The following is a 13,796-nucleotide window of genomic DNA, read 5'->3' as shown; positions in this document are numbered from 1 at the left end:
TACTACTACAACTACTACTACTACAACTACTACTACAACTACTACTACTACTACTACTACTACTACAACTACTACTACTACTACTACTACTACTATTACCACTACTACTACCACTACTACTATTACCTACAACATACTCGAATTCTTTTTTTTCCGTGTACATGTACCTGGGTGCTCCGAGGGCACGTTCGGCGTACTTCACTTTGATTTTGGTGCCTTCTCCACCGAATTCGATCGACTGCTAATAAAAAACCACGAATAAAACCAAAAACCAAATCAAACCAAATCAAATTTTAAAATATATATATATATACAAAATAATAATATATGTAATGATAATAAAAAAAAACTACTGCTACCAAATACTTCAAAAAAATATATAATAATAAAAAAAACCGTACCGAACACTGCCTCGTTTGCTGCATGTGGATCGCCTTAGCAGCCTTAGCCACTGTCGGGGCCCAAGTGGTCCCCCAAAACGCTCACTGTGTCGTCTACACAGACAGCTGCGGACAGGTAGACTCATTATTGTAACCAGTTTTTTACCCAGTCTCGGGTCTGCATTAGAAGCGCCAGACGGTGATTGAACAGGTGAAACGAAATTCGAAATGCATGCGTGGTAATGTGCCTGTGTTACCTCTCACTCTTATGTTTTTTTTCTCTTTTTTTATGTTCCTTTTTAATCTCTTGTTTGTCAATAACGATCCTGTCGGTATGATCAGGAGAGCGACGTATTAGTCCTACCTATGGTGTTTTTGTGGTATAGCAAGAAACTAGGCGGCCGCCTACGGCATGGAGACTTCATTGGATTTCAACGAAACCCACGACGATCTCCTGTCCACGGTCTCGCGACTAAAAGAGATTGTTTAACATTCATGCAGATCGTCTTGGTGCTTTGATGCAAGCCCGAACTTTTAATGCTGCTAACCTTCAAGGTTAACAGGGGGGAGGGAGACGTTCGATCGCTCTGAAGTTTCTTTTTACCATTTATTTACCATTTGGTTTGTTACGTTTTACGTAGGAATTGTTGTTAGCTTGCTTCTTATAATTTTCGGAAAAGAACTGGAACGATCGGACGTGATACCTGAACCTTCGGTAACTTTGGCTAACACGTAGCTTTTGGGGGCATCTCCCTCACGACTGCTCACCGCAACTATAACTGCGAATAACCACTGCCTTATCTGGTGTTTGTCTATTATTATTATTATTATTATTATTATTATTATTACGTCGATAAATATTATTATTATTATTATTATCGTTATTATTATTATGCTATTTCGAAAGCGTTGTCGTCACTCCCCCTTAAACAAAGAAAACCTTATTCACGAAGAAAGAGATGCACGCTTCTTATTCAGTAATTAGTACGACTTTGCCATATATGTATATATTATATAGATTATATACATATATATTGTTATTGTTATATTATATACATTATTATTATTATTATTATTATATCTATCATGCCATTGTCTTGATTACGCTTCTTTCATTAACGTTGCGCGTTAATTGTGGACCTTATTGTCGGGATACGCATTTGAAGAGCATTGGGTGCTTTGAGAATAGTGGTGTTTGAACCAATATTTAAACTAATGTCTCTATCGTTTTTGCACAGAGAGAGACGGAGAGGGTGAAACTGATTATTTTACTTGTCCTTTTTTATGTTGTCCCAAAGTTCATTTCATATCTCTACATAGAACGTTATGTATATATTTTGTTATTTAACTTTGATTTATAATGGATTTACAACGGATAAACGAAGTTTATTATACGTAAGAAAAGAAAAAATATTTTGTCCGGCAAAAAAATATCGAATTTTGTACTTTTCATTTATTTGCCATTGTTCATCTTTCTCGTAAATAAGTAAAGAAAAATCCAGTCTTTTTTGCCATTTACCATTATACAACTGTTAGTTTGCAAACTATCTCAAATAGCATTTACCTTGAAGCACCCTGTATATTTTTTCTCTTTACCCTAAAACGCTTCAGTACTTCGATCAATTTGTCTCTTCGCCCCTTTTCTATGCATCTATCGTTTTTTTTTTTTTTTTTAATTAATTTTTTAATCGCATTAGAAAAATTTCTCACGGTTATGGACCGTTGTTACGTAATGTCCGAACGTGTATTGCATGTATATTAATATTAGTATATAGTCCCTGTATTAGCATCGGTTGCGTGTTGCTTCGAATTTCATCGAGCCACCTCGAAACTCGCGTGTCTATATTACGATATTGGCAGGATATGATTGAATTGATTGCGCAATTGATAAAAGTGGTGATTCTTTATGGAAACACGAGTCGACGATATAAGATAAAATTTTCTTGTAAGAAACGTTGTATCTTGGAGATACGAGACGATGCGATGTTAATATGTTAGCAAAGTACACGGAAAGCAATTGATTTTCTCGAGAAGAAAGATTGGCGCAAGAAAATTTTATTAAGAAAAATGTTCGATCAATTTCGAAGGAATCGCTCCTTTTACAGTTGTACGACAAATATCATCATTTCCTACGTTTCCAACCCTCCTATACGGTTCTTTCAAAACAATCAAGTTGAATTCTATAAAAACGACAATGGCGTGATCCTCTAAATTGAACCGCGCAGAACACGCGTGTTTTAACAAGAGCAGATAAAAAGAAAAAGAGGAAAAAAGTGCCATCGCGATAGTAACAGCTTTTTGAATTTTCAAAACGATTCTCCACGTGACGTGCAACACTTTTTTCCCCGCTCTCTGAACGCTCTCCAGACCATTCTAATTTACCGCTGTCGCCAATCGAAAACACGGAACAATCCTGTCGCTTGCATAGAGAGCTTCTGACGCATTACGTAACCGGGAAAACGATAGGTAAAAAAAGGAAAAAAATAAAACAAAATCGGACTACGGGGCCAAGAATCGAAAACGCGTGGCCGCGGGCACAGGTTTCTCGCTGTAGCGTGTCTCCTTTTTCTTCTTCTTTTTTTTTTTTTTTTTGTTTATTTATCAACGCGCAAAACGCAGAGAACACGTTGACAAAGCTTTCTAGCTAGTACATAGAAGAAAAAAGAGAAAGAAAGAAAGAAAGAACGTGAGACGATCCGCAGCGTCGATCGCCATTTTGTTAGCATTACTTTTCGCGATCTCTCTCTTCGAGTCGGGTGGACGTTTTTCTCTTTTTTGTTTTTTGTTTTTCGTTTTAATACTCTGTCTCTGTTTAACGTTCAATCATACGTTGTATTCTCTATGATTGAACCTACACTTTTATTCGTGAGCGTAATTAGCTCTTATTGTTATGGTTGCGGAGTCGCAGTTGACCTAGCGTTGAACTTATTTGCAGTAGAATATTATTAATTTGACAGCTTTTACGACATCCCATCTCCACATTTTTTATACGAATGCCAATAACCGCTGACTTTTGTCCAGCCACCAACGGGCGGTTTGGTTCGCTGGCGTGGATGATATTCTCGTCCACCGATGGATATCTTACCACCTTTCTTTGTCTCTTCCCTGTGTCTATCTATTCTATATATTCTCTATCTATATTTACTTTTTATTTCTCGTAGCTTTAGTAGTGAGTGGATGTGTGTGTCTATAAATCTCGTAATTCACGCACGCGAACCAAAAACCCTTTCGGCGGTCCTCTCAAGTCGGCTTTTGGCAGCACACGAATTGCTTGGGTGATGAGGAGGGGCTCCGTTGTCTCTGCGCGATCCCCCTCCCCTCGAACGAATCGATCGATCGGTCGTACCAACAAAATTCGTTTCATTTGTTTCACTCGCAAATTTTTACTACCTAAGGTAGTTTACTTCCTTCCGAAGAGACGTTAGACAGTACGAAATATAATTAGGTACATCGCGCTATCATCCTTTTGCAAGTACGTACAACGAGTATATCCGAGTTAAGATCATCGCGATCCACATATCGTATTATTGATTAGACGATTTTCCTTAATCGTATTTAGAGGGAGGGGGTTTACTTCCTTCCTTTTTCTCGTGTTTATTCGTTTTTTCGGGAAAATTCACTGCTAGAATTCTGTCTGTTCGATCGAGGGATAACACGCGAAAGGGACACGATCTTCGTGAAAGAAAAAGAAAGATAACGTGGAAAATCGCGACTCTAATCGATCACCCAAGCAGAATGAACCAACCCCCCTTCTCCCGGGCCATTATTTGCATGACCAGACTCTGTGTTTGTAGCAAATTATCTCTACGCAGTTGCAAAAGTTATTACATAGTTATTATTCTTACTCTTGTTATCGTTATTCTTCTGATTATTACGATTGACGATTAGTCTCGTTACTCTATATCTGTACCATTATTCGTTGTTACCATCTTATTATGTCTTGTTTCTCGCGCAAAGGTTCTTCATTATCCATAATTTTCCATTTTTCTTTCTTTTTTTTTTTTATTGTATTCTCTGTAGCAATTTCCAATTGGTTGTCAATTTCCAATTGCATAACACGCGAGAAAAATTCGATCGATGATCGCTTCGTGACGAGAGAAGAGTACGTAATTTAATTCCAGTCGTCGCTTTTCTTATTTTTTCTTTTTCTTTTTTTTTTTTTTTTTTTTGTCAGTACAAGTTCAGCATTTGTTTATCTTAATCTTTTTCGTTACAAGTATATTTTGCACGCTTTTATGGTGAGCCTATGGTACTATTACTTTCGCTCGCGACAATTATCATTACGATCCATTATTTAAACGATTGATTTCGTTGTTTTTATTCTCATTGTTCCCCCTCTGTTTTTATTTTTCTCTTTTCTTCGTTTTGTTTGTTTTTAATTATCTCTCATTTTTTATTTCATATACATAATACTCTGTCTCTGGTAGGTTGTTAACTGCTTCTGACCTAACGTTTTTTGCTAACACCAATACCAGTTCTCTGGAATTTGATGTTTAATCTATTTTTTCTTTTTTTTTTTTTTTTTGCTGCATTTGTCTATATTCATATATATATATTCTCTCGGGCATATATATATATATATATATGTGTGTATACGTATATATATACATATATATATATATATGTACATCGATAATCTTTCCCTAGATACGAGTGTACGTGTGTGTTTCTATGTGTGTGTGTGTACATATAATATGCATAACATCTTTCGCTCGGGGATAATCAAAGGAACGGATAGTAACGTAGTTGGGTAGAAATGTCTCGCTTCACCTGAGCCTTTTTATTTTTTATTTTCATCGTTCGAAAATTCCTTCGTTTATATTGACTCTATTTTTCTTTTTGTTTTCTTTTTTTTTTTCTTGTATTCACATTTTTCGTTTTGATAATCTGGAACTGGCATTTTTTCGTGTCTTTTTCTCTTACCAATTTTTTAATTTTTTTGTCTTGGTATTTGAGAAATAGTTTCTCAAAGTTTGTCGTTCTCGTTCAAATTTCTGCGAAACTCGTGAAACTGAAGAAATCGTAAAAACGTATTTCGACTAATCGGAGCTTGCACGAAGGAAAGAAAAAGTAGTGAAGGATATATTCTCGTGTGTTGTTCAACCACGCTCATATTATATATATACATGCACACCAATTTACGTATTACGATTGTTGTTCTTTCATCTTGCTGCAGCCAGGTTTTTGCGTTTTAAAGTCACTGTTTAGCACCCTCGGTTCCCAGTCAAAGAATCGAAAAAAGAAAGGGAACAGCTTAGACGAGCGATGCTCGTTGCCTTCCTGTATTCCATACACAGATTTTGTTAACACTAATACTTCAGTCTAGTCATTGTGCTGAATGGCCCGCTGAGAAGAGGGCTTCCACACCTGATTCGCAAATTGACTCTTTCTTACGTAAAGAACGAATACCGATATATTACATTTTCAACTTAATTTCGTTTACTCAATTTTATTTCATTTTTACCACGTAAAGTAACTGAAAATCGACTTTCAGCAAGATACAGTTTTTTCTAGCGCAATAATTCCTACGTCGAATGTCTCGTGATGAAAATTTGCGAATCAAACGATCCTCGTTTATAGGCACGCTCCTTGCACACAAAGTGTTGGGAATGTTGAGAAAAAAGAGAAAATCGAATAGAGAAAAGATGACAAAAAACAGATAGATAAAATTGTTACATATATGTCACAGACTCACGGGTGAAAAACAGTTCGCATAGAAAAGTGAAACGAGTCCTTTGTTCTCGCCCATTCGAATCACACCAATTCTTTCAATGAACGTGTATCGTGTCGTGTCTTGTCGTGTCGTGTCGTGTCGTGTCGTGTCGTAAGAACGATCACGGTAGTAGCAAGCTAATGATCGACTTGCTTCACGTCGATGCCGAATGAAAAAGTAAAGAAGTAATCAGTCTCATAGAGTACAATGTCTCGACTCACGATAGAGAAAGTAGGGAATGACCAGTTTGAAAAAGAAAAGTTCTACTGCAAATTTTCTTCTTAATTCGATCTGCACGAACAATCGACCTCCGCGAATAACTATTTTTCAAATCAGACGAACCAGATGAAAAGAGTCGTTCAAATCGTACAAGATCTATCACGCTCGGTCGATTATTCGTGTGCCAGTAGCAATTAATTAATATTCATATACGATCCGATTTTTTAGAGCATGTAATGTACCGTGAATATGCTCTAACACTGAAATGAGTTTGAATGTGTGTGTTCAATGATTTTCAAAGAACATGTGTGCGTGTGGGTGTCTCTGTGAGAGAAAGACAAGACACTTGTCTTCGCTCTGTTTGTGGAAACGCGCGAATGGCGTCTGCTTGTGAAGAACGACTGATGCGAGACACTGTTGAAAGTTGTTTTTTTTTTCCCTCCTTTTCCTTGTAACTATTGTTCGCGTGAATCTCGAAACTATCCGTTTTATAAAAATACCTGGCACATTTTCTTTCAGTTACTGGACACCCTCCCGGTGTGCCAAGATTTTAATCGACAAGTGTGCAACCGTCCCGCCTGCAAGTTTATCCATCTCAGTGACGGTGAGTTTCCGGCGCCATTTGCCGCAGTTCCTCTCGGCAACTTGCGGCGATTTCGTTGAACATCGAAGCTTATCGTTCCTTTGCCTTTTTTTTTCTTTTTTCTAACAGTTCCTTCGTTTCTCTTCTCATTCTTATTCCGTTGCGCTTTTATTCCGTTGAACGATTAATTGAATTTTCTTTCAGCGACACAAGATGGTGAGTACAATGCCATAGGTTGTTATTCCGCGTTGTCAGCGAGATTAAAAGACTTTGGCTGAAATATAATTTTTTTGTTCAAATATGAGCTTAAAGTACTTGAAGATTCAGTGGCAGGAGGTAAAAAGAATCGACTAATTGGATTTTTCAATTAAAATATTACTTTAAAACCGATTCGATGTAAAGAGAATGTACAAATTTCTCAAATTATGTATATTCCAGCACGATGTATTTGTGCCGGCCTAGATATCGTATCGAATGGCCGGCCAAACAGCATTTGTATTTTGCAGCCATTTTGCAGTTGACGACCGCGCATTCGCCACAAAACAATCATGCTCGTAATGTGCGACGGATGACAAATCTATTGGTCACCGCTGTTTCCAACTGCACGTAACTTCGTCAAAGTCACGAATTACTAGACTAGCTAGCCGCGACTAATAAAAATGATAGTTTACTACCAAACTGTTCGTGAATAGTCTGTAAATTCAAGGAATGACCGGAGAAAATTAGAAAAATCTAAGAATTTCAGAAAGAAAGAAACAATCGTAATGTTTATCGTATAATCATAATACCATCTTATTAGATACATATATATCCATTTTATAAATATTATAAATATTACATATATAATTATAATTAACGTAGTATAATACCTTGGCATCATGGAGAAAGAAATTAGAAGCGAAAGCGAAGGTTTGCAGATATCCTTAGCTAATCATAAAGCGTCGTTATACGAAGATCATCGACACATTAAAATTCACCAAAAATTGTTATCGATTTTTCCATATGTCTAATCGATGACCGTTTGAACATTTCCAGGAAACGTGGAGGTGATCGAGAATCGCGTGACCGTGTGCAGGGACGCAGTGAAGGGCGCGTGCATGCGGCCCCAGTGTAAATATTATCACATACCGGTCGCGTTGCCGCCAGCACCTCTCATGGCGATCACATCGCCTGCGACGCCCTAGTTACTCCTTCTCGTTTAGCGGATATATGTAATTCACGACGAGGCGAGCAAGAAGGAACCGACAGACAAGAGTGATACAGTAGCAGAAGCTAGAGAGCGGAAAAAAGGGACTTGACAAAGAAAAAAAGGGACAAAAAAAGAACAAAAAGAAAACTACAAAAAAAAAAAAAAACAAGTAACGAACAAAGACGAGAACGAGAAAGAGGCACTACCAGAAAACGAACAAACACAAGAGCTTGTCAAGCGCAGGTTTTGCCGGATCACGATCATCCTGATCGTTGAACAAGATCGACGAGAACAAAAAGAAAAAGAGAGACGTATCAAGGGGAATGTGTGTTTCAATGTTTTCGTCCTCGTCGTTCTCTTCGTCGTCGTCGTCGCCGTCGTCGTCGTCGTCGTCATCGTCGTCGTCGCCGTTGTCGTCGTCGTCGTTGTCAGCGACATCGAAAGAACCGAGTTTCGATTCTATTTCATCCTCCTCTGCGAATCTCCTCCAATGCGTAGGTTTTCGTCGAGCCAGATAGAGATCAGGAGAAAAGGCTAGCGTATCAAACGCGAATCAAAGAGGAAAGGTCGGACAGAGGAATGAAATCGTCGTTCGTCGTTTCACAAGTTGAAAAAGGAACTGCACGAATTCGTTTCTCTTCCTGGCCATTCTCTTTCTCATGTCGTCCCTTGAAGATGAAAAAGAAGAAACGCACGAAATTAAATTCGTTCGTAGAAACAATTCCCTCGTCAAAGCAATTCTGCGAGCTTCACTCCCAGTGGATGGAAATTTGCTATCGATTTCTAGCAGACCATTCGTAGATTATTTGCGCGTTTAGTCGCCACGAAGCGTAATTTACTGTTCGAGAGTCGAGGTTAGCCGATTATCTCGCGAGAACGAAAATTTCTCCATGCTGAGACGATAAAAGCGTTTCGTTCGTGCGAATTGGTCAGAAAAAGAGGATACGGTATTTCTGACTGAAGCAGACATATCGAGTGGTCGTTGAAATTGAAAATCAGCCAAGTCGCGTCGCGTCAGCGAGAGAAACGTCCTCGAGAGGATGCTCGAAACACGTCACGATCGAGTGCCAGTACACGAGGTCTTCCTTAACCTTGCCTTCTTTCCTTCTTCGTTCACTTAGACTTCCATGAAAGAGCTGTCTAGTCTAGCTCGCTAAGAGAGCAAGTGGATTTTGACGATTTCTGCTTTTTAAACGTTTTTATTCGTTTGAAATTTACGTATCGCACGAGTTAACTGATCTTGCTTTCTAAACTTTGATTATTCCATATGCCATTCGTTTCTAAGCGACTGTTATCGAATTTCCGATACTTAATTTACAATAGAATTGCCGAAGGTAGCGAGATAACGAAGATTTAAGTCTTCGTATTTCTACCTAGTATCTCACCGTCAAATTTTTCAAACCAAATCTCCGTTTTCCCTGAAAACTCGTTATATCTTTTAAATCGTATCCTCCATTTGTCGATTTCTTAACTACATCCACTTGGAAGTATCTTTTAATTTCAAAATACCTTGCAACTGGTTTTCAAAAGCACACATTTCCTTTGAAAACTTCCATTTGCCTCGAGTGTCTTGTTGGATTCGAGATTTCTATGTTCTTCCACGCGATTGCTGATCGAAAACGGGTAAAAGAAACGAGACGACGTAGCTGGCAGTTCATCGCGAGACACATTTTCTAGACAGAAAGGCGAATATTCGCGAGAGTAAAACGAGGGAATACGCTGATAGAGCGTTGATGTTCCGTAAAGATCTTGGTACTACTATGTGTACGTATATTATACACGTACTATGCATACAGAGGGAAACGTGGTTAGGAGTTATACGATCTCCCGGGAACAGAGAATTCCGAGTTGTAGGATCGTAAAATTTCTCCACGTTCGTAGCAATCGAACGAATTCATATCGTACGAGTAGGCTGGCTCAGACCGATGGGAATACTTGATAGAATTATTTAATCCTTTTGATGTTGGTTCGGCTATTTTATCGTATTTCAGTGAATCGGTAAGAACGCTGGGAGAAGTTGATTAATGATTTCGACAACGGGCGAAACGTTAACGCAATTTCTGTTTAAACGTTATTGTGATATTTTATGAATACTTCATAGAATATTTTATATAGTGCGTAGCATGGATAAATATATCTAGATAAGTTATTAAAATGAGATAGTTTAAAGATAATTTACATCGTAAGAAAGTCATATTGTACATAATATGATACCATTAATGTTGTTATCCTAATGTTGATTTCGACTCGCTGGAAAATAATTTCTCTGCGTTCTTTCGTCGAATTGGTTTACAAGTTCGAGCAAAGTTAAATAAATTACCATCATCACGAGGGTTAAAGATGTACATTGGTCGGCCATAAATCCAGCAACGGCAATCACTGAATCTAACAAACTTCAAGGGACGTATGCGCAGTCAAAGAAGAGAACTGACCCCGATATATCGAATAACGAAGTTTTTTATACTCGTATATACACTAAACTAAATCCACTGATATTTTGTTTCTACGTCGATATAATTGCGCGTATGCACGCACGTTTCAGCTGATCGATCGAATGTACGTGCACACGCGCCAGGCGGCATTGACTTCGCAAGAAATTTTACGGCAAACTAAAGAAAATATAGAAATGGAAATCGAAGGAAGGAAATAATAAAAGCAGAATTACAATCGTAGATTAAACGACGAAACGAATATATACACGTATATTACGCGTATTATATATAAATATACATATATATATATTACATATATTATATATACATATATGTGTATATATTGTGTATATATATATATATATACACACGTAAAGAAAACAAAAATGAATGTATCCTTCCGAGGAAGGTACGAAGCCTTATGACGTGGTTTCCGGCGAGTCTCAAAGTTTCCGCAACATTTTTCATTCACTTTTTCCCTCTTCTTTTCTTTCATATTTGTCTCCATTTCGCGAAGGGAAACACCGATGATCGACATACTCTTAGGCGAGTGAACGCTATTTAAATATTAACATTACGACGAATGTACGTGATAAATATATGTATATATATATGTATATATATATATACATATGCATATACATACCCACACACATACCCACATATATACATATATACATATTATACAAGAAATTATATTTAATTAAACAGTAATGGAGAAATGATAGATAGAAAGGAAGATAGTACAGAAAAAAGATTTAGCACGGACAATGGTTAAAAGACCACACACGAGAAATAAAAATATTGTTTTTTATATCTATCGCTGTACGCAAGACGAATTCGACGTGAAATAGCTTTTCGGTTCCTACGTTTCTTTCAAACACGTTGCGTTTCCAATGATATTTTTCGATAAAGTATAGATTCACGTGCGCTATCAGCGAACCATTAATCGCGAATAGAAACTAAATTGCGAATATACGTGCAAATTCATATTTTTATGCATAGAACTAAACAAACGGAATGTAAACAGAAATTTGTTTCAAATTTGAAGTAGTATAACGAGTATTTCGTAGATACTTTCTATATTTTTGCATAGGGCGGATGTTCCTACAACTGCCATGTCTTTTGCAAAAGAGAAATAGTTTTATGCCCTAAGCGTAAAAAATTGATTATAATCTGCGCGAAAGATTTCAATGTTCGTATGACTGTCAGCCAATAATTGTCAGTCCCAATGACTGTGATCAGATGACTGCCGGACTTTTTTATTGACTGTCTTACTCTGTAATTACTTTCTGCTTGCGTAGTGGCGTTCTTAATGCTAAAACTATACTATGGTTTTTAAACATTGATTTTTAAATACTAGATACAAACAACATCCGTGCTGTCCCTTTGTCTTCGTGTAAATCTAACTTGCTGATAAAACCCTTTCTTTGATACGTTTTACTATCCCATTAAGTAGAATGTCATGGCAGTTGTAGAGACGCTGACAGTTATAGGAAGATGCATTCTGCGCGTTTTTCTATATTTAAATTTTCCATAAATGCATAAGTATTCATAGCCTAACGACTAAAAGGACGATCGATCGATCGATCGATTTAAGTTTTTCCCGGTGTCGCGCGAAGGACCCACCGTCGACAACGAAGTTTTTCGTCGTCCGTACATACCTTTGCACACTTTGTCTTTCGCTCCTTCACCCCGTCTCTGTTTCACGATATTAGCTATACAATTAATATTCGTTTTTATTTTTTATATATCGCGTAGGAACGTTGACCGATATATCTACCGTACTAGTATTTAATTCCTTAATTCTGTCCGTACGCCTATTCCTCTTCTTCACATTTATTTCAACCTTTATTTTACTACACGTTTATTTCTTTTAATGATTTCCTTCTATCCATTTTTCGTTCGTTTAGCGTAGCAATCGGAATAAAGGTAACAATGTAGTGCAATCGTCGTGCATACAACGTAAAGAGTATTATATCGCGATTGCGTATAGTTCTTTCTATCGGCAACTAGCTTACAAAAAAAAAGAAAAAAGAAAAAAACAGAAAAAGGCAGTGAGAAAGTGTAGAGAAACTATTTCGCGATGTGAACGAAGTATTTATTCCGTCTATCGTTAGTTTCAATTGACGAGTTTTTTTATTCTTTGAGAGACTTTTTTTAATCGCGTTACTTTGATTTTTTCCATGTTTAGTCGATGTCTGTTATCATTAGGATTAACTATTATTATTATTATTATTATTATTATCATCATTACTATTATTATCTAACTATTATTATTATTATTATCATTATTTTTGTTATTAACTCTCTATAGTATTCTCGGTGCCACTTTGTTTATTTAAAATTTTCCAATGTTCGAACAAGATATTGGCTCGTACCCAAACGAATCGAAAGGTGCTACGGAGAGTTAATATTATTACTACTATGATTATTTCTCTTGTTATCTGTTTCTTAAGTTCGGTTACATATAGAGTGAAACAAAATAAAAGAACATGACCGTCCAGGAAAGACTTTCACCCACTTTCCCGACCAAGTGGCTCAAAGAGCGAGCCGGTTCGTCGATCTCTCGGATTTAAGATTGCAAACGAGAAGACACGTTGCTGCGCTAGTCATTATTCGCGATGGGCCGGGGTCCTTTGCGCGCTCTTTTCAATTCTCCATAGAGATGCTGTTATCAGTAACACTATCGATTATATCGTTGATTTATCGATAAGTCAAATCGAACTAAACGCGCGAGATGTACGGTTGCACGCAAAGCGGCTTGGAACGAAACGTATTTTCTGCCCGAAGATTCGTTTCGTAAAGAGTGAGATGGATCTGCAAATTTGTCTATTTTAAATTATCTACGTTTTCGTATCTTTAAATTCGCGATAAACGCGCGGTCTAGCGATCAATTCGTTGAGCGTTGTACAGTCTTTGCAGTCGCATCTGTTCGCCGGATATCGTATCATCGTCGTATACGTTCATCGGATATTTTATCGATAATATAGCGATAATCGCGGCATCTCTACCCGCATCTCTGCTTCTCCGTACACGCAAATACATACAGAGATACAGACACTCATCCACAGAGCGAGACAGTCGCGTCGTTTGTTTTTTCTAAGACGATTTCGAAACAAACTGTTTTTCTTTTAATTGTTAATATTTTCTATTTTTTTATTAAGATCGATTTGTTAACTACGATAACTCGAGAAACGGGACATTAGCGTTAATTATTTAAACGGACATAAGTATAACAAAGTACTCTAATTGACAGGATATAAGCGTATTATAATAA

The 13,796-nt window shown here is 37.2% G+C and overlaps 1 protein-coding gene across 1 annotated transcript; it reads left to right on the top strand.

The window, feature by feature from the left end:
• Window positions 1–399: 399 nt before the first annotated feature.
• On the top strand, window positions 400–13,022 carry LOC117207889 (zinc finger CCCH domain-containing protein 28-like). Its single transcript, XM_033448581.1, has 3 exons — window positions 400–516; window positions 6,832–6,916; window positions 7,931–13,022. The coding sequence occupies exons 1-3, from the start codon at window positions 424–426 to the stop codon at window positions 8,077–8,079; spliced, it is 327 nt and encodes a 108-aa protein (XP_033304472.1). The 5' UTR covers window positions 400–423; the 3' UTR covers window positions 8,080–13,022.
• The last annotated feature ends 774 nt before the right edge of the window (window positions 13,023–13,796 follow it).

This window comes from Bombus bifarius, unplaced genomic scaffold (genome assembly GCF_011952205.1).
Source record: "Bombus bifarius isolate JDL3187 unplaced genomic scaffold, Bbif_JDL3187 scf7180000008047, whole genome shotgun sequence".
NCBI lineage: Eukaryota > Metazoa > Arthropoda > Insecta > Hymenoptera > Apidae > Bombus > Bombus bifarius.
The sequence above is the reverse complement of the archived record's forward strand: the minus strand, read 5'-3'. Positions and strand labels throughout refer to the sequence as shown.

Coding starts and splice junctions, on each gene's coding strand:
- LOC117207889 (XM_033448581.1), top strand. CDS start 424: ATGTGGATCGCCTTAGCAGCCTTAGCCACTGTCGGGGCCCAAGTGGTC. Junction 517..6,831: donor ACACAGACAGCTGCGGACAG/GTAGACTCATTA, acceptor ATTTTCTTTCAG/TTACTGGACACCCTCCCGGT. Junction 6,917..7,930: donor GTTTATCCATCTCAGTGACG/GTGAGTTTCCGG, acceptor GAACATTTCCAG/GAAACGTGGAGGTGATCGAG.